The 22537-nt window shown below is 34.7% G+C and overlaps 1 protein-coding gene across 6 annotated transcripts in view; it reads left to right on the forward strand.

Annotated features, from left to right (window-relative positions):
- Positions 1 to 22537, forward strand: part of APC (APC regulator of WNT signaling pathway) — a 129461-nt gene that overhangs the window by 54749 nt on the left and 52175 nt on the right. For 5 of the 6 annotated variants that reach the window (XM_027604725.2, XM_027604727.2, XM_027604729.2 and 2 more), the window contains exons 3-6: positions 6091 to 6175; positions 7314 to 7515; positions 13537 to 13645; positions 16187 to 16300. In XM_027604725.2, coding sequence (XP_027460526.1) covers positions 6091 to 6175; positions 7314 to 7515; positions 13537 to 13645; positions 16187 to 16300 — 510 coding nt within the window. The remainder of the gene's footprint in view (positions 1 to 6090; positions 6176 to 7313; positions 7516 to 13536; positions 13646 to 16186; positions 16301 to 22537) is intronic. The other variant, XM_027604728.2, reaches the window with a different exon arrangement.

Genomic DNA, 22537 nt, shown 5'->3' on the forward strand with positions numbered 1-22537 from the left:
GAAGTGGATCAAGTAGCAGCCTCCCTGAAATGACACAGTTGCTCATTGATAAATATTTTCTTTTCACTGATATCACCACAGAGAACATTTCATCTCTAATAAATAATCTTTTAATGTTTCTAAACTCTTAAAATATTTTAAGAAATAATGTGTGGTTATATAAGGTAAATAACTAATTTTTTAAATCCAGACTTCCAGGATTTATAAATACAAATGAATATTCTCTCCTTCAAAATTGCATACTAATTTTAAAAGCTGCCATTTCTCAAAGCATTTTTTTTGAAGATTTTATTTATTTATTTGACAGAGAGAGACACACCAAGAGAGGGAACACAAGCAGGGGGAATGGGAGAGGGAGAAACAGGCCTCCTGCTGAACAGGGAGCCCAATGCGGGGCTCGGTCCCAGGACCCTGGGATCATGACCTGAGCCAAAGGCAGATGCTTAACGACTGAGCCACCCAGGCGCCCCTCTCAAAGCATTTTTTTAAAATATTTTATTTGGAATTACTTGGCAGTTGTGTCGCATTTTTTTAAAAAACTCTTTGAAATTGATGACTACTTCTTTTAGGTTGAATGCGGTACTCAGCTCCAGGGAATCATTCCTACTGCAACAACTAAAAAACACTGGATAAAATACAAAAATCATACTTTAAAAGACGTTGGAGAACAGAACTGTGGAGTCATCGAGGACTGTATTAACTAAACTTGATAAGAGGAAAGAGCCCTTTCTAGAATAACTGACATTGCTGGTGATTTTCTTCCCCAGGGATATTTGTTAATTCTGAGCACAGGCTGCCGTTCATTGCTTGCACAAGCAGGACTCCACTGGAGGAAGGAAACTGTTGTAGGTCTTGACAAACATGTGGCCAGATGTGAAGTATTGACATTTTAGAGGAACCCCAAATGCACGGCTAGTTTTCCCCATGGAACATTGGTTGTGTCTTGTGAAGGATGCTAGGGACGGACCGGGAAAGCTAAATGTTACAAGGCAAAGTCTTGCTATGGGAAAGACACATTGCTTTCACACAAGAGGGCTCCTTCTCAAGACATGTGCCATATTTTTAACTTTGTGGAGTAGAAAATTAAAGACCCAAGCTCACTACATCCAAAAGATAGAATTTTTAGGGCTAAGGAGTCAGGTACCACCTGAGAATAAGGCAAAGTGAAATATTCTATAATCTTGCAGTGCTTGAGAGACACAGACTCACCAGAGGGAAGGGGCCTGTATTAAACATAGCTGGTTTTCCTTTCAAGATAAACATCAGATTTGAGGTCTGTAGAGGGTAGTACACTAAGGGCTGAGGAGACAGAAACCTGTATTATTTTCAGTCTAATTTTAGAGGCACATTCACGGAACTTGGCAAGTCAAATCAGATGTAATTTTTGCTTGAACTGCACCTGCAGCCCATTTTTAGTTCCTGACTGGATGGAGGAGGTAAGACCCCAATGGTGGAAAGGGCAAACTCTAAAGGAAAATATATCTTAAGTCTTTTTCTGTATACATAATGATTGGCATACAGCTAAAAGTTCCAAGAAAAGGAAAATGAGTGATCATTAAGAGAACAGATAGTTAATAGAAGCAAATCCAAAGGTGATCTAGATATTGGAATTAGCAAAGATTTTAACGTATTATTATAAATGTCTTAAAAAAAAAGATTTGAATAAAATGGATGACAATTCAGAAAATTTAGACAAAGAATTTTTATCTATAATAAGTAGTCTAAACCCAAAAAATAGTTTTACTAATAACTTATTAGATGGGCTTGTAAACACAGAATTAATAAACTAGTGAGAAGGTAAATCTATAGAAAATATCGAAACTGAAGCACAGAAAGATAAAAAATGGGAATAAAAACAGTATGGGGGCGCCTGAGTGGCTTAGTTAGTTAAGGGTCTGACTCTTGATTTCGGCTCAGGTCGGGGTCTCAGGGTCATGAGATCGAGCCTTGCACTCAGTGGGAAGTCGGCCTGAGATTCTCCCTCTCCCTCTGCCCCTCCACCCTGCTTGGGAGTGTGTGCACACACGCGCGCTCTCTTCTCTCTCTCTCTCTCAAACATTTTTTTTAAAAAACGGTACATAAGAGTTATGAGGGACACAGGCAAATAGATACAGGCAAATCTGAAGTGTCAGAAGGGGCAGGGATAGAAAATGGAGCCAAAGTAATATTTAAAGAGATAATGGCTGAGAATTAGTGTAAAGTTGCAAAGTTATTAAGCCAGTGTGATAATAGATTAGACTAGTTGACTAGCAAAAATAGAGTGGAGAAAAGTAGCTGCACATTTGTGGTTACTTGATTTATGACCAAGGCATCCCTGCATTTCAGTGGGGAAAAGGTGGTCTTTTCAATAAGTGGTACAGGAGCAATTAAATATTTGCATAAAGAAAAAGAAAAGGATCTCAGAGCCCTACCTCATAATATATGCAAAAATTAATTCAAGATGGATTATAGACCTAAGTGTGAAAGACAAAATGGTGGCTTCCAGAAGGAAACATAGGGAACAGCTTCATGTTTTTAGGTAGGCAAAGATTTCTTCAACAGAATGACAAAGCACTAAACATAAAAGAAAAAACTGATACATTAAAACCAAGATCTTTTGTAATGCTTTTAAAAGCAGATACAAGATAATATCTTAGTGACCTTGGGATAGGCAAGATTTCTTAGGACACATAAAGGACTAAACATAAAAGAAAAAAGATGTAAAATGGACTTCACCAAATTAAAAACTAAATTTAAATTAAAATCTTTTCAAAAGACTTCATTAAGAAAATGAAAAGGCAAGCCATAGACTGGAAGAAAATATTTACAGTACATTTATCTAACAAAGAACTCAGTACAGAATATATAAAGAATTTTTGCAAACCAATAACCAAAGAAAGTCCAATTTTAAAAATATGGCCAAAGTTTGTAAAGACAGTTCAAAAAGGGAGATAAATGGCCAGTTAGCACATAAAAGGGATTCTGTATCCTTCATTATCAGGGAAATACAAATGTTATTTCTCTTCATTCAAATCGCTAAAATTTAAAAGACTGATCATGCCAACTGTGGAACATCAGGATGCTCATACATTGCTGGTAGGAGTATAAAATAGTACAGCCACATTGGAAAACAATTAGGCAGTTTCTTTTAGAGTTAAATCCTATGACTTAGCATTCGGACTCCCAGATACGTACTCGAGAAGTGAGTACATATGTTCACTAAAAGATATGTGCAAGAATGTGCATGGTAGCATTCTTCATAATAGCCTATTAACATGTAACAACCAAAATGCCCATCAAGAGGATAAAGGATAAATCAATTGGGGTATATTCATACGGTGGACTACTACACAGCATTAAAAAACAATTAACTGATACATACAACAGCATGGGTGAATCTCACATTTGGTGAGCAAAAAACATGAGACACAAAAGACTATATGTTGTATGATTCCATTTATATGAAGTTCGCAAACATGCCAAATTGAGTCTTTAAAATATTTTAAACTTTAAATTTCAATAATTTTATTTACCTTTATGGTTACAACTTTTATCAATAGATTTCTGACAATATGTATAGAAACTTTTTTTAAAAACTCTTAATACAAGTTGTGCATATTTAATATTTTTTAAAATTAGGAAGTTGGGACAAAAAGATACCACATCACCCATTAAAAATTCTTTTTGTATTCTTTTTTAAATCAGAGGTAACCTTTGACAGTGTATATATTTTTCTCTGCACATTCTGTGCAGGCATGCATTTGATGGGATTATATTTTGCAGCATGCTGTTTAAAAATATATCATCATCTTTTCATATCATTAAATATTTTGTGATATTACAGTTGCATAGTATTCCATTGTATGGCTAATGCTGTAAGTTTGATTTTTATTGTTGAATGTCCAACGTTACATGGCCTTTTAATTTGGTTTTGATGTTATTTTAATTTTTTATTATTTTTAGTTTTGAAAAATTTATATGTCCTATGACATGCCAAGGATTTCTTTTGTTGTTTTTGAACTTCTACATCTTTGTACTTTTCCTAAAAACAGTATTTTTTGTAATACCCATTCTTGAAAAATTATAAAACAAGCCAAAAAAAAGCCAAAAAATTGCTTATAACCCCACCTTCTTAGAATACCACTGGTAACATCTTGATGATTGTTTTCAGCATCAACATCACCTGGGAACTTACTGAAAATGAAGGTTTTCAACCTCTATCCCAGACTTACTGAATGAGCAGTCTATGTTGTAACTAGTTCTTCAGGTGATTCTGATCCATACTGAAGTTTCAGACCACCATTGTAAACTTTGGAGAAGAATCTTGTATAGAGACCTGATCAGAGCTATGCTTTAAAAGGCTTACTCTAAGAAATAATAATAAAAATAAATAAATAAAATATAGACTTACGCTGAGCACAAGAGTCCTATGCAAGGTAGGACCATATAAGAGATTATTTTAGTAGTTTGGAAGGGTAACTAATCAGGATAATGACAGTAAGACTAGAAAAGAGTTCTAAGAGAAATACTAGAGGTTGAATACAGAATTTGAGAACTAACTGGTGACATGAAGAGGTGATGGTAAGGATTTGAGTGGGGAAGAAAAGGCTATTTACATTTAACTGACAAGATACAAGGCAAAGAACAAATTGTAGTGGCACAAAATGATAGTTCTGGACATTTACATAGGAAGTGCATATCATCCAGATGTAAAGCATCTATCAGTCAAATTGGAAAACTGAATCTGAAGTTTGCAAGTGAGGTTAGGATTAGAGACATGTAATTTGAAGTTACCTGCGGAGGGGTAATTGTTGAATTGCAAGACCGGGGAGTATAAGAAATAGAGATAAGATAAGGATCACTGAAGGACTACAAGTAGTAGCAGTGGATGGATGGAAGAATTGGGATCCTGAAAAACACAGATAGCCTAGAATGATAGTTCTTGAGCTTTATGGAAGCAATGGTGTCCTGAAGTTTATAGTAGATGTTGTAGAGTACTCTACATTCATTCAAAGATGGCATCCCTGTACAAATTTGTTTCCTGTCCCACAGATGTGATACATTTCAGCCATAGTAATCTGAACATGGTATCAGTCACCTCCATGTTCCTGTATCTACTTATCGAAGCCTTTCAACCTCGAACGTGGTCTATTATTTGAAAGTCAGATCTTAAGACCACAGTCTATTTCTTGTTAACATAGGCATTCTTTTTTAATGCCAGTCATGTCACTGTCAAGGTAAACCAGTAAAGTTGCCTTTGCTGCATTCATTCACTTTTTGAAAGATTTCCTTTTCATTCTGTTTATGGATCATTTTTCATTTTGGAGAATACTGCCCATAGTTACAAGGTCATAAACATTCAAGAACATTGTCTTGCATTTGGAAACTTAATTGGCCAAAAAAGACTATGCTGAAAACTTGAATGGAATGCCCCGAAATATGAAAGATATAACATAAATTATTATTAAGGAACATGAAGAAAAACTTGTGGAAAATGACAGTTTCCAACATTCTTTGAGGAAAATTTATCAAGAGAAGGATTTAAATGGGAAAGGAAATAATGGCATCAAAAGTCAGGAGGCAGTGAGCATACAGTTATTTCAATATCTGCTAAATGTAAATCGGTATGCTAGTAGTAATACTTAAATATGGTATATAAAAGCTTGAATATGTGGTAGGGTGTTAAATAAAACAGCATATTATAATTGTTAATTTGGTTTTTTTTCATGGTCATATTGGTGCAAGCTTCAGAGATGTGGATTCTAAACACATAACTAGCTCTTAGAGCTTGGATAGGGCTTTGAGTCTTGATTGACCCATATGAAAAATGAGAATTCACCTTGTATGTTTTAAAAGTTAGGGATAATGTATCTTATGGAGGCTCCCCATAATCTCCTTTATCATGAAATATCACTATTGTCGGGATATAGTTTATTATTCATAATTAATAATAGATAATGTATGTAAAGTGCTTTATAGGTTAAGATATATTTTCACATTCATCTGAAACTTTTTTCCCCAGCACACCTAAATGTCAAGAAACTTACAATCATATCTTCAAGAAGTTATTTAGAATTTTGTTATGGTAATATATTGTATTCTTTTTTGCAGGAAGTACTTAAACAACTACAAGGAAGTATTGAAGATGAAGCTATGGCTTCTTCTGGACAGATTGATTTATTAGAGCGTCTCAAAGGTAGATTTTTTAAAAGTTTTAAAATAATTTTTTAAGCTCCACTTGTCAACTTTAGGTGTGTATATCCAAATACAAGTTCTCTTGACTTGAATGTTGCTTTCAGTTTTCTTGCTTTCAAACATTGCTTGACATATATTATCTGGTTTCTCATAGCTAATGTATTAATTCTTCTCTTACTGAAGTTAAAATTATGTCACTACAAATACTGGAATATGTATCAGCCTTATCTTTTAGGATTTAGTTGTTAAAATACAGATATGTAAACTGTGTATTTACTTGTCATTCCTTCAGTTAAACATTTAACTGGCTTTAAATCAACTACTTCAGATTCCTTATTTGATCATTTTTAGCTCTTTTTAAAGCTCATTGCTGTTCTGCCAGTCACTATATAGGCCTTTAGTAAGCTGCACACCACAGACTGGCCTATTGCCTTAGTTGAAGGAATAGTGTCCTCTCTTCCATCCAGGATAGAATTGCTTTATCTTTTCAGATATATGAGCTGATTATATGCAGTTTTTAGTAGAATTTTAAAAAATCTTTCTCATTTTGTTGCTTAAAAATTCAAATATCAAAACAGGGAAATTGCTTGATTATTATGATTGAAACTAGACTGAGAAATTACCTTTGGGTCCTAAAATATATTATTATTTAGCAGGAATCTAAGGAAAGATATTTTGTCGATTTTCCTTTAACATACTCTCTCCCCCCACTGACTCAAGCTACTTTGGAGGGAAAGTGTAGTCATTCTCTTCCTAAATAATTGTTTATTCAATCATGTGTATTTGTGGTTCCTCTGTTAAAAACTTAGAGTTGCAGTGAACACTTTTTTTTAATGATTTGATAATTTGTATATATTGCAATTCTACCTGGAACCAGAAGTCAGTGAATATTTCAGACCATCAGCATTTGTGATAAGGATTCTTTGTTCCTTGCATAAATTTGCTGTTCCATAGCTGCCATAATTTAGTACTTCCACAGGCTTTATGTAATATATATAACGTATATTATATTATAAAATGGGTTCAAATTTGAGGACTGAAATATGAACCTAATATTTTATTTTTAAGACAATTGCCTCGCAATATTTTCGACCACTTAAAGCAGCTGTTACATAAAAACCTGTCTCTCTTTCATTTAGAACTTAACTTAGATAGCAGTAATTTCCCTGGAGTGAAACTACGGTCAAAAATGTCCCTCCGTTCTTACGGAAGCCGTGAAGGATCTGTATCTAGTCGTTCAGGAGAGTGCAGTCCTGTGCCTATGGGTTCGTTTCCAAGAAGAGGGTTTGTAAACGGAAGCAGAGAAAATACCGGTTATTTAGAAGAACTTGAGAAAGAGAGGTAAATTTTCTTCATTAAGTTGTAAACTTGTATACTCCCAGTGTTTACTATTATTTTGTCATTTTGTAATAAAAGATAGGAATTATGAAGCATGTATGGCAGATGATCAGTAACACTTAAGAGTATTTTACACTTACTCAAAGATAGTATGTTACTGATCATACTTATATTAAATCTAAAACTGTAAAGAGGCAATATTAAATATGAAAATGTAGGGGCGCCTGGGTGGCTCAGTCGGTCAAGCAAGTGCCTTCAGCTCAGGTCATGATTCCAGGGTCTTCGGATCGAGCCCCGTATCGGGCTCCCTGCTCGGCGGGAAGCCTGCTTCTCCCTCTCCCACTCCCCCTGCTTGTGTTCCCCCTCTCGCTGTCTCTCTCTCTCTCTCTCTCTCTCTCTCTCTGTCAATTAAATAAATAAATAAAATCTTTAAAAAATAAATAAATATGAAAATGTAAAGGAGACAGTTCTTGGGATTCTAAGAGACTTGTACTTTGTTACTTAAATATTTCAAATGTGGGGGGGCGCCTGGGTGGCTCAGATGGTTAAGTGTCTGCCTTTGGCTCAGGTCACGATCCCACATCAAGCCCCACATCAGGCTCCTGGCTCAGTGGGGAGCCCGCTTCTCCCTCTCCCTCTGCCTCTCGCCCTGGTCATGCTCTCTCTCTGTATCTCTGTGTCTCAAATGAATTACTTCAAATGCCCTGTACATTGAGTAAGCACATGATCACAATAGTTAGGTCACATTAAAATATGTAACTGATTTTTAATTGAGTTACCTTTTGAAATAAATTAACTAGAGAACCAGTATGAGGTAACTGTTTCCATTAGGGAAAGCCTATTACAAGTGGCCACAAATGTAACATTTCTTAATTTATCAGTTCCAGTGTCTTAAAAAACACTTTTTGATAATATATATTATCTGGTTTCTCACAGCTAATGTATTAATTCTTCTCTTACTGAAGTTAAAATTATCTCACTATAAATACCAGAATATGTATCATTATCAAGAACTTTGTCAAATGTTGTGTAAAAGATTATGAATTCCTTAATGCATGAATAACATTATTTTTATACTCCTAACAATTCTATTAAACATTCAAGAATGTTAAAATGTATAAACATTACATATTAGCTCTGGGATCTTGGTCATGTCCTTAAATTTTGTGTCATTTTCTCCTGTAAAATAGGGATATGGTTCTACCTTGCACAGTTTTGAAAAGTGGTTATTAGTGTAATAATGTCCAGCATATCTAAGTAAAAGGCAAAAGATCTTTTACCACTTTCTCTCTGGTTTTCGGTGCGTCCATCTGTAAAAATAGGGTAATCTTCTGGACCAGAAGTAGTGTTAAGCTTTCTTTCATCTTGAGTTTATATGAGTCTCTGTGTCATACCTTGAACCAGGACTATTTCTGTATGACGGTATAGGAAACACTATCATGAATAGTAAGAAGCTAACTGGGGTCCACAGTCTTCCATCTATTGTACTCTTTGAGCTCTGTGAAGAGACAAAGGCATGTGAGCATACCCCCTTTCCTAGGAACTTGTTTTGCTTCATGTAGATAAAGTCCCAAGTTTATTAGCAGAGAGAGAAGAGAGTATGTGTGTGTGTAGTTCTGATATATCTTGGGCCCTCTTGGTTCTCACTGTTTTGGAGGGAGGTAAATTGAGTCCTTGCATATATGACAGAATCATTACTTTGCTCTCATGCTCGATTGATAGTTTAGATAGGTCTAGGCTCAAACTCATTTTCCTTCTTCATTATCAATGCCTGATGAGAAATTCAATGCAAACCTGATTCTCTTTCCTTTGAAGGTCACCATTTTTCTTCTTTAAAAGTCTTTAGAATGTCTCAGTATATGAGTCTTCTTCATTCGTCATGCTGGGTACTCACTGTGCCCTTTTAATCTGGAAACTTATTTTCTTCAGCTTTTGGAAAATTCCCTTATGTTATTTCTTTGATCGTTTTCTCACCTGTTTTTCTATCCTTTCTTTCCCTCTCTTAAGTCATAGATATACTCTCTATCTCTTTTTTTCTTGTTTTCTATATTACCCAAGATAAGTGCTAGAAAGTAGTCAAGGCAAGGTTCAAACCCAGCTACACAGCTCCATAACCTTTTTGAACCTGTTTTCCAGTCTGAAGAGTGAGCCTAAGAATAACTACCTCAAAGGATGTAGTGAAGATTAAATTAAATTAAAAAAAAAAAAATACTTAGCACTATGTCTAATACTTAGAACATTCAATAAATGTAAGCTATTATCATGTTAGCTATTGGCTCTTTTAACAGATATTTATTAAATGCCTAGTACATATATGCCATGCTCTTTTAGGTGACCCTAAGTTAGCTAGAGGACTAAAATAACACAAAACTTACATTTTAAAGAAGACTGTTAACAATCACTAAAAGAAGTCTAAACTGTAAAGACCTACCTGCGTTAGGGTCTAGACCTGTTTTTAGTTCTGAGCCTTAAGCACTGTGATCAACCACTATCATTTAACCACTTGTTAACATTTTGGCTCAAAATACTGTAACCTTGGCTTCCCCAGAGCGTTTTTCCATAGTTCCATCTTAAACTTAACAATAACAGCTTGTCCCTATTCTCTGTAGCCTCCCCATCACTCCACCACCACCACTAACATTGGCCTATCAATTTAAGCACTTATAACACCCAACTCTTATTTAATGAGCCTATTTATTGGAGAATAATCAGAGGAAATAGTAGCATCTCCATTTGTTCCCCAGCTAAGTCCTGGTAGGCCCTGCAGGTTCTCACCAGGGAGCACTGTAAAATAGAATCAGAGCGCCTCTTTATGCCAGCTTGTGAGAGGGGTTTAGGCTTTCTATGGTGCTTTCTGCTGCTTCTGTTGTCAGAAACGGGAGGGAGGAGGCAGCTTCTCATTGGTCTGTACTCCCCCCAAGGTTGCTACATCATAAGCAGGGGCTTACTGTCTTCCCATGGATTCCCTCACTGCTCCAGTTGCCACATCAAAAATGAAGGCTTATTTCTTATTTTTTTATTGTTTCTCAGTAAAAGAAAGGAAATTTTAGCAAGTATATAACCTTCCACACACTTATATGCATGCGTATTTTGCAAAACAATATAATCAAACAGCATTTTAAAGTAACAGTATTAGAGTGGGGATCATCTCTGCAAATGAGCAAACTCCAGAAGTGATAATAGAAAATACCCATAAATTTGACTCCAAAAAAAATCAAAATTTTCTACATGACAAAAACGTTATAAACAAAATTAAAAGACAAGTGAAAAACAGAGAAAATGTATTTAAAGCCCATATAACCAACAAAGTACAATCATTCTTAATATAGATGAGGTCCTATAAATAAGTAAGAAAAAGTTATAGGCAAGGAAACACAAATGGTTTTTAAACTTGAAAAAAATGCTTAACCTTACACTAAAAGAAATCAGATTAAAACCATATGATATACTGTTTTAAAAAACTATGCAAAAATAAAGTTTGATGAAACATTTATATTGGTAAAAGTGGTAGCGGCATAGATTGGTACAATATCTAATAAGAGCAGTAAGTTAAAAAGGTACATACCCTAGGAATTTATCTTACATACATGCTTGCACATTTGTGAAATGGGGTTATGTATAAGCATATTCAGTGCAGCATTGTTGATAATAGCAAAGGATTAGAGAGGCCCTACATGCCCTCTAAAACGAAACTAGTTACCGTGTATCCCATTATAGATTCATGCATACTATACAGCTAGCAAAAAATATATAGGACCTTTTTATGTTATGACACAGAATGATCTCCCAAGATAGATTTTTTTAAGTGAAAAAAAAAGTTTATAGGACAATACATAGAATACTATGCTACTGTTCATGTTTAAAAATGTACATGTGGGCGCCTGGGTGGCTCAGTTGGTTAAGCGACTGCCTTCGGCTCAGGTCATGATCCTGGAGTCCCGGGATGGAGTCCCACATCGGGCTCCCTGCTCAGCGGGGAGTCTGCTTCTCCCTCTGGCCCTCTTCCCTCTCATGCTCTCTCTCTCTCATTCTCTCCCTCTCTAATAAATAAAATCTTTAAAAAAGAAAGAAAAAGAAAATAAAAAAATAAAAATGTACATGTAAGTGTACACATAGATCTTTGCATTTTTAATAGAATCTCTCTGGAAATATACACAAAAAAATGATAATAGGGGTCACTGGGAAAGAGACGTGATAGGAAATCGTAGACTTTTTGTACCTCCTGAGTTTTATCCCATGAACACCTTTATTTTGCATTTATGTTTAAAATGATCAGATACAGAGTAACTTGATATAAAATATTATTGAGGACATTGATTGGATTCTTCAGGAGTTACATAGCAAATTCATCCTCAAATTCCAAACTAAGAAAAAGTTTCTCTCTCAGAATATCTTCTCATTGCGACACAGTGACAATATTTTTTTTAAAGTTTCTGCAACTAGGGGCGCCTGGGTGGCTCAGTCATTAAGCGTCTGCCTTCGGCTCAGGTCATGATCCCAGGTTCCTGGGATCGAGCCCCGCATCGGGCTCCCTGCTCTGTGGGAAGCCTGCTTCTCCCTCTTCCCACTCCCCCTGCTTGTGTTCCCTCTCTCGCTGTGTCTCTCTCTGTCAAATAAATTATTTAAAAAAAAAAAAATCTTTAAAAAAAAAAGTTTCTGCAACTAATCTTTTTTTTTTTAATTCTAATATAGTTAACATATAGTGTTATGTTAGTTTCAGGGTATACAATATATAGTGATTCGCCAATTCTGTACATTAGTGAGTGCTCATCATGATAGGTGTACTCTTAATCCCCTTCACCTATTCCAACCATCCCCCTACTGGCCTCCCCTTTGGTAACCATCAGTTCATTCTCTACAGTCTGTGTTTTTGGCTTATCACTTTGTTGTGTTCCTTAAATTCCATGTGAGTGAAATCATGGTATTTGTCTTTTTCTGACTGACTTATTTCACTTAGCATTATACTCCCTAGATCCAGCCATATTGCAAATGGCAAGATTTCATTCTTTTTTATGGCTGAGTAATATTCCATAGTGTGTGTGTGTGTGTGTGTGTGTGTGTGTGTGTGTGTGTGTGTGTGTGTGTGTGTGTGTGTTTGGGTATGCCTTTATATATATATATATAAAGAATATGTGGGTATACATACATATGTATCCATTCTTCTTTATCCATTCGTCTATTGATGGACCTTGAGTTGCTTCCATGATTTGGCTATTGTAAATAATGCTGCAATAAACATAGGGGTGCATATATCTTTCTGAATTAGTGTTTTCATATTTTTAATTTTTTGAGAAGCCTCCATACTGTTTTCCATAGTGGCTACTCGGGTTTGTATTCCCACCAACAGTGCACGAAGGTTCCTTTTTCTCCACATCTGCGCCAACACTTGTTTCTTGTGTTTTTGACTTTAGCCATTCTGACAGGTGTGAGGTGATATCTTACTGTAGTTTTGATTTACATTTCCCTGATGATGAGTGATGTTGAGCATCTTTTCATGTGTCACTTGGCCATCTGGATGTCTTCTTGGAGAAATGCACAGTGACAAAGTATTTCTTATTATTTTGGCTGCTGAGAAGTTGAAAGCCACATCTGTGTCCAATGCAGTGGCTTCCTATACTCTAGGTTTGTTTTTTGTATAACTACTGCTTTTTTTTACTCCTCTATTATACTTTTTATTTTTATGTTAATTTTGGGTTTTGTTATATCTATACTTTTTTCTGTAAACCATCATCATATTCTCAGACTACAAATAAAGTGAAGAAAGCCTTTGATTGAAATGTAAATATTCTAGTGAGGATGTTGAGTATCTTATTTAGGTGAAAAAGTAAAAACTTTTTAATATTTAAATTTTAATGATTATAATATTCTAAGTCCCACCTTCAAAAATCCAAAATAAATAAATGTTCCACTTATTCATTATTAATACTATAGTTTAAATAGAGAACATGACAATTACAACTGATAAGAATTACTGTTATGTACTCTATTAGCATTGTGTAAACTTACCTTTTTTTTAATAAACAGATCATTACTTCTTGCTGATCTTGACAAAGAAGAAAAGGAAAAAGACTGGTATTATGCTCAACTTCAGAATCTCACTAAAAGAATAGATAGTCTCCCTTTAACCGAAAATGTAAGTAACTTAGCATTATGACCTACTTCAGGCTTTAATAACTTTGATCTTTTAAAAGTATGTGTTACTCATTTAAAAATTTCAGGATAATCGCATTTTTACTTATTTGTAAACTGTAATATATTTTATCTTTATCATAACTTTAAACTCAAATATATAATAATGACTTTTTGTTTGTAAAGGTGATAAAACTTCATTATGCTCAAGCAAATACTTACTTTAAGCCCCCAATTAAGAAAAATCTATTAAGTTTGAATTGTTAAGGACTCAGGATTCAACTAGGCAACTGGTTTTTTATTCTGTCTATTGAATTACCAAACATACTCTGTAGAAATGTTTATTACCATCTATCTTTTGAACCAAATTACATACCATATAGTTTTTGCAATAAAAGCATCTTTGAAGATAATTTGAGTGCTATTCCAGTTATTATAAATGACAAAATCTTTTGGCAAGGATCTTGGGACTTTTTACAAGTACTAAAATGTGTTTGTTTTGCAAATATAACTATGTGAAAAAGAATTTAATCTTGTCAGCCTTTCCTTCCCCACCCAAACTCTCATGTCAACTATTTTACTCATGGGTGACACATGTAAGAACGTTTCTGAATGTTCTGGAACACATTAATCATTTTAAGCAAGAATGTATTTTAACTGACTATTGTCCATAAATATTTCTTATAATTTTTAAAAAGAGAAAAAGTAGGGTAATTAAAATATATTGTCCTCTGTTAGCTTAGATTTTTCATTTTCTAACAGCACTTTTGAGAGGACATAATAAATGAAAAACAAAAGTAGAAAGAACACTTTCAAAACATGTACTTAACCAGATTTCCTGAGTGATCATTGTCTGGCAGAGCTAGAACCAGAAACTTAGGTGCATAGTCTCCTAGAACAATCAGACAAGGTTTTGAGAAGAAGAGAAAGGATCCCTTTTTCTGACAATGTCCTTGACATCTTCCTGGGTGAGAGACCCAGATGGTGAAAGAACAGTTAATGAAGAGTTCTTGGATTAGGAACATAACAAGGAATAGGAATTCAGGAAGGTTTGGTGGGATTTTTACTCTTAAATAAAAAGTACCTAAGCATAGTTTTGCTCACCATTCACATTGGTCATTAGAATATACAAAATTTAGAGTCCTGTTGTCTGCATGCAGTCAGGTTTAGGAGAGAGTTCAGATGTATGTGATAACTTGAGAGCCGTTGGTTAATATCTGAAACAAAGATGAGTTGCCAAATAAACTGTTCCCATATTTATTAAATAATCATATTTATTTAATAGTGTATATAAGACATTATAGACCATTTGGCAACATTACCAGGTGTAAACTGCTTGTGTGTCATAAATATTGCAAAGCAAGTTAAGAACACTTCCGTATGGAAATATTATCAGGATATTAAACATTACTTTTAAAACATCAGATCTAAACCACATTATTACAACATACTTTGTCATGTTCAACTTTTTTTTTGCAGGGGGTTTTGGAAAGTGAAGGATAAGTAAGTGGAGTTAAAGCTGTCTCATTGGGAATTAGAAATAACATACAGACTATTTCATCTGTGTTGCAACCCATAATTTGGGTATTCCTATAGGTATACATTATCTGTAGAATGTCATCTGCGTTATTGCAAGGCAAAAGGATGAGAGGTCCCCTGATTTAACTGACAGTGCAATTTGGAATCCTTGGGCCTCCAGAATGTTACTCTGAGTCAGACACGTCTCACACAGCTGAGTATATAGAGCATAAAAATCTATCGCACTTTTTCATTTCCTTCATGGCCCATTATCATTTAATCAGACTTTTAGCTATTATTACCTCTTGGTGCATGTGTTTATAAGTTTCATTACCTTTTCCTTTTCATCCTTTTGTATGCCTAGCAGTTATCTCAGTGCCTGGAATTTTAATTAGAGGGTTAATTGATTTTTGAATGAATTAACACCCCCTGCAGGAAGAAGTACGTCTTTTTGTTTATTTCAGCTTTGTTTCACTTTCGGCAAAAAGTTTGTGTTGTTTTGCAATTTATGATTATCCGTATTAAACAAAAGCTTTTCCTTATCCCATTTTCTTCATTTTACAAAGGGAGAGGTTTTCTCTGTTTAGTCTGCTCGTTTATAACAATCCTTAAATTGAGGTATAAACTTAAGGATGATGGACTGTTTCTTGACTTTTCTATGTTGTCCACATTAATGTGCTAGTTTTTAATAATTAAAGTATACCTCTTCAGTGCAGAAGATGGGAACTGAAGAAGACTTACCCTAACTGGACCAATTATATAGTGAATCAGTACAGTTTAAAGCCATTTGTGGCTGTGGGGCAATAAAAGTGTTTCAACTCAGCATTTTACATCAGAGACCCAGACTGAGCCCAGCACCTATAATCAAATTTTAGGACTCCTTGAAGTAAAAAAAATAATCTTGTTATGCTCCATAACTTACATATTTGATATTCATTTTCTTTATTGGTATTTATATGCTGCTTTGCTTTTCCTGATAAACACATAACATGAGGTATTAACATTTTAATTTAATTTGTGGTTTTAGTTTTCCTTACAAACAGATATGACCAGAAGACAATTAGAATATGAAGCAAGGCAAATCAGAGTTGCAATGGAAGAACAACTAGGTACTTGCCAGGATATGGAAAAAAGAGCGCAGGTAAATTATTTATTATTAAACTATAAAACAGCACAGGCTAGAGAAGAGCTATTAAGAATGTAATGAATTATAGCTCTGTTAAACATTGATTAAATTTTATTATTAAAGATACTTATAAGTCTACCTTCACTTTGGCACTATTTCAAAATAATAATTTATCATGGCTGCTGGGCAACATAACCAATGTTCACATAATTCTGCCTCCACCATATTTCATTTCCCTGATACTATTCTGCTCTGCACTGGAATTATAAGAGGGAAAAAGGGTTAAATGCTGGTCATCTGGTAGCTAATAGCTAACTTCACTTCTCCTTTAAGATTTTTACTTCTTGTAATCTAAGTATGTGTAATGACATTTAGAATATTTCACTGCTTTTTAACTTGTATGCAAAAAAGGGAAGTCCTCATTTAAGGAAAGTAGAAAGGGAACATAGAGAATAGTGGGAAAGGTGAAATGAGTTGGATGGAAACCATTCCCGTATTTCTGCCCTCAGCTGATGTCAAGAAAGAATATTAAATAGCTTTGCTATTTGCTAAGCATTTTCATACATTATTGAATTTAGCACTTCGTATTTACATAAGTATATTACTGGCTGATGTTTTTAAGCCCTGAGAAGGCTTTGCTGTTTGCCTTGTCTATTTCAAAGCAAGTATAGGCATTTAAAAAAAGAAAAAAAAGGAAAACTCTTAGGACAAACTGGTAAGAAAACATTATTTGAAAGATTTTATTTAAGGGAATAGTAAATAAAAGGGAGTACATACATTCATATGTATGGTATAAATACATTTTTGTGTTCTAAAAAGTTTATTTGTAGTTTTAAAATCACTAATACAAGACATTTTCCATCCTCAAAGTATAGTCTTTACCTTTTATATGGTAGCTACCTAAACATAATGTATATTCATTTTATGCTACAGTATGGTGGTAGACTAAGGAGACACTTAAACACCAGTACCACGGTACCTTTTACAGTCCATACCTGTTAGTTTCACAATGGAGCTAGAGGCTCAACTACCATGCTAGTTAGTTATATTATAATTTGTATATATATGATACAGTTTTTGTTAATTTCCTCTCACCCCCATTCCAATCAAAGTAACGTCTTAAATGGCAAAAGTAAAACTTTAAAAATAAACCTTTTGGGGGCCTTGGGTGGCTCAGTCGGTTAAGCGTCTGACTCTTGGTTTCGGCTCAGGCCATGATCTCAGGGTCTTGGGATCCAACCATGTGAGTCTGCTCAGCAGGGAGTCTGCTTGAGATTCTCTGTCTCCCCATCTCCCTCTGCCCCTCCCCTACTCTCTCTCTCTCTAAAATAAATAAATAAATCTTTAAAAAAAAGTAAATAAAAATAAGCCTTTCAATAGAAAATATACATGAATATCTTTCTAATATTGGGGTAAAAAAGGATTTCTTAAACTAGACAAAACACTATTTTTAAAAGAGAAGACATAAGTTTCACTATATTAGAATTCAGGATTTATCTTTATCATGTACCTTAAAAATATGTGAATTTGGGGAAGAATGGTAAATCAATGAACATATAAGTACAACTAGCAACCTATTTGGGAGAAATTAAATTAGATCTCTAACCCACATCTTGTATAAGAAAAATTACAAATGGATTAAATATCTAAATGTGAAAAATAAACCTAAAATTAATGAAAGAAAGTATAGGACAACAAATGTAAATTGTCATAAAATTTTAAAACATTCTGCAGAAAATAAACTAAGGGAAAATATTTTTAACACATAAAAGGAAAAAGGTCATTATCCCTATAATGTAAGAATTCCTACAACTAATAAGAAAAAGGCAACTCTTTTTAATGGGTAGAGGCTGTAATCAACTTACTGAAAAAAATGCAGTGATTAGTAAACACATACAAATGACTGGTAAACAATTTAGGGAAGTTCAAAATAAAATCCACTCTTGCCCATGCCTATGTGAGATTGTCCGTCTTCAGCTGTCTGTGCTAACAGTTTGGTTATTTATTTTTTATTTGTTCAGCACATATTTGGGCATCTAGTATGGTAGCCCCTACTTTCCCGTATACATGCTGGGAAGATGTATGCCAAGTCATTAATGGAGATTATTTTGGGGGACTGGGGATTGGTGGGGTGAAAGTTCCTTACACTTCCATTTTACCATAATTTTTTATAATTATATGGATAATAGAGTTTATATGTTTCCTGGTTGATGGACATTTAGGTTGTTTGTAATTTTTCACTGTTAAAACAACTCTGATAAACATACTTATTCGTATCTAGTAAACGTGTGTAAGAATCTCTCAGTTAAGAGTCAGCAATCTTTTTCTTAAAGAGTCATAAAAAAATAAATATGTTATTCTTTGTGGGCCATATGGTCTCAGTCACAGCTACTCAACTCTGCTTTTGTAGCAAGAAAGCAACCATAGATGATCATCTGTAGGCAAATGGGCATGCTTGTGTTTCAGTAAAACTTAATTAACAAAACAGATGGCTAATAGGCCCTAATTTGCCAACTTCAGCTCTAGGGTATATACCTAAAAACATCATTGCTGGCCATAAGGTATGAGTGTTTTGAACTAGTGTTTGCCAAATTGCACTCAGAATGATTTTATCGATTTACACTTCTACTAGTAGTATGTGAGAATCCTGTTTCTTCTGTATGTCTCCAGCCCTTGTGAGTCAGTCTTCATAATTAACAGTCAGTGGGCAATGAAACATTAGCTTGTCATTTAATTTATATTTTCTTTTTTTTTTAATGTTTTATTTATCTATTCATGAGAGTCAGAGAGAGAGAGGCAGAAGCAGAGGGAGAAGCAGGCTCCCTGCCTAGCAGGGAGCCCGATGCGGGACTCGATCCCAGGACCCTGGGATCATGACCTGAGCCGAAGGCAGACGCTTAACCGTCTGAGCCACCCAGGCGCCCCTAATTTATATTTTCTTGAATACTACTGAGGTTGAATATCTTCTCATGTATTTATTAGACTTTTGGACATTCTGTTATTCATCTTGTTCCCATTTTCTATTATGTTAAATGTCTTACTCTTAAATATTTGAGAGATCTATTAATATCCTCTTGATACCACTGTGTTATAGATAATACACATCACAACCCCTCCCTGTAAAATCCATTATCTATTTTAGCTTTGTGATAACAAAAATTAGTTTTTGTCATAGAGCTAAATTAAGTATATTGCCATAGTTTTGCTTTGTATGAATTATTTATACATCTTTTCCTATCCTGGAATCATAAAGTTATCCTCTTATTATTTATAATAGTTATAATATTTTATTTTTACAATTAGGTCTTTAATTCATCTCCAGCATGCAATTATGTATGTTTTGGAGGTAGGGATTTAATTTTACATAGATAAACACAAGTGTATATGATTTTTATATGTATGTATAACTATTTAATATATAACTTGGATTTTAAGTAGTGTATTGGTTTTTATTAATATATGATCAGTTATCTATATAACATACAGATATGTACATATTTATGTTTTTAACTAAATTACCCATTATCTTTATGTGATACTCCACTATTTCCCCATTAATTAGTAATGCCATCTCTGGCATATGGTAAGTTTATATTTGCTGGGTATTTCTAGACTCTATTCCACTAATTTTTTTTAGTTTCTCTGTGCCTGCACTGATACCACATTTGTTTAATTTGCAGTAGTTTTATAAATCTTGGTACCTGGTAGAGTGAGTTCTCCTATTTTTGTTTGTAAAATTGTGGTTATAGTCTGTCTTATTTCTCTTCTGTCTGAAATTTAGTTTCAGCTTCTCTAATTCAAAGAAAAGTCTGATACATTTTTTATTAGAATCACATTGAATTTATAAATTAATTTGAAGAGAATTCCTGTCTTTACAATATAAAGATTGATTCTTGGTTGAAAGGATAGACTCTGGAGGCAGACCTCCTGGGTTCTAATTCCACACTTGCTACTTATCAGCACTGATTTTGGGTAAATTTTCTGCCTCAGTTTTCTTATTGGTAAAATATAATGCTAAACTGAAATGTGAGGATTAAATGGGTTAATACACATAAAAGCACTTAGAATCTGACACATAGTAAACATTCAATATTAGGTGTTGTTATTAATTTTATATCTCCATTCATTTAGGTGTAATTTTATGGCCCGCAATAAAGTTTTATAATATCCTCTATAAAGATTTTATACATCTTTTTTTATTATTCCTAGATACCATATAGTTTTTGTTACTGTTGTGAATGGGATTTACTATAATTACTAAATTACATTTAAATAATAAATATCCAGTGACCTTCCTGAGTTCTTTTATTAAATCATCTCAGTAGTTTAAGATTTTCTTGCATTTTTCTTGCATTTTCCATATAAACTGTCAAATATGGCAGTTGCATATTTTTTTTTTTTGCATTATTTGCAAAAGGTAATTTTCTTTGCCCTTTTCAGTTGTTTGGGTTTTTTCTTTTTTCTCTTTATATTGCATAAGAATTCTAATACATCTTTGAATAAGAAGCAGTGATACTGGTCTTCTCTGTCTTACTATGACTTTAAAGGGACTTCTAAAGTTTCACTGTTAAGTGTGCTGTTTGCTCAGTTTTTAATAGATAACCTTCCTCAAGTTAAGGAATTTACCTTCTATTCCCAGTTTGTTGAGAGTTATCCTGAATCTGTATTGAACTGTATTATTCTTAAAATTTTTTTAAATCAGTTTTTCAAAAGTCATACCAACTATATTACCCTGAACTGTTAAGCACTTGTTATTAAGCATAGTTTCACCAATATTCAAGGTTATTATATAAAAAAAGGAAAGAAATACTACTGGATTTTTCCATTTTCATTTTGAGAAACAGAAGCACAGGAGTTGTGTTATTAGAAATCCTCTACCACAGTGGGTATCAAGATATAGAACGACTTCAAGATTTAGTGACGTATTGGCAATACAGAAACCAAGAGGAATATTAAATACAATTTCCTACTTTTATCTTTTAAATATTAAATTTTTTAATTTAAGATTTTATTGGTGGACACCCCGCCCCGCCGCTACCCCACGCACTCCTGGGCTGTGCTTCTAAGGAGCCCGTCAGGCAGCTTTAGTCCCAGCACTGCAGAGCCCCTCCCACAGAAGACTAGGGGCACAGAGAGCTTGCTGGCACTGCCCCCCCAGCTCTGTGCTATGGGAGACCTGCCCTCTCCAATACTCTCTTAGCCAGAGCCCATACAAGGCAGTGCCAGAGGCCTGGTAGTGTGCAAGCAGCCCCTACAGTGGCCAGCACTACTCCAAAGTGACTCCTACCCCAGAGAAAGGGAAAGATAATCACACATACCAGTCAGAGGAGGCCCCAGCAGTGGGCTGGAAGCAGACAAGTGGTTTGACTACAGGTCCCGCCCACCAACAAAAGCTTTTCCCGACAACACCGGGGAAGGACACAGCAGTTTGGTGCTACTGCATCTCTCGCAAACACCTGGTCTGACTCAGCTCAAGTCCGAGGCATCCCCAGACTGTCCCACTACCACTACAGGAACTAGACACTGCCCACAACAAGCAGAAGAGAGCCATTGCAGATGACTGGACTGAAGGAAAAAGCAGCTCAGCCACAACAGCAGGGCACACACATCACACATAGGAGATACCCCTAAAGCACCAGGTTCTGGTGAACAGGGGACACTGCACAGTGGGGCACTACAAGATCTTTTCTTCATAAGGCCATTACTTTCAGGTGCAGGAAACATTGCTGTCTTTCCTAACACGAAGAAACAGACACAGAGAGTTAGACAAAATGACATAGAAGAATATGTCCGAAATGAAACAATAGGACAAAATCACAGCAAGAGACCCAAGCAAAACAGGGATACATAATATGCCTGAGAATTCAAAGAAATGATCATTAATATACTCACTGGACTTGAGAAAAGAGTGGAGGACATCAGTGAGACCCTTAACAATGAGATAAAAAAGAACCAGTCAGAGATGAAGAACACATTAAATGAAATAAAAATACACTAGATGAAGTAAATAGTAGAAGCAGAAAAATGAATCAGTGACTTGGAGGACAGAGTAGTGGAAAGTAATCAAGCTGAGCAGATGAGAGAAAAAATTATGCAAAATGAGAATAGACTTAGGGAATTCATTGATACCATCAAGCATGAAAACATTTGCCTTATAGAGATCCCAGAAGGAGAAGAGAGAGAAAAGGGGGCAGAAAATTTACTTGAAGAAATAATAGCTGAAAACTAACTGAATCTGGGGAAGGAAACAGA

The sequence above is a fragment of the Zalophus californianus genome, chromosome 5 (assembly GCF_009762305.2).
Source record: "Zalophus californianus isolate mZalCal1 chromosome 5, mZalCal1.pri.v2, whole genome shotgun sequence".
Classification (NCBI taxonomy): domain Eukaryota; kingdom Metazoa; phylum Chordata; class Mammalia; order Carnivora; family Otariidae; genus Zalophus; species Zalophus californianus.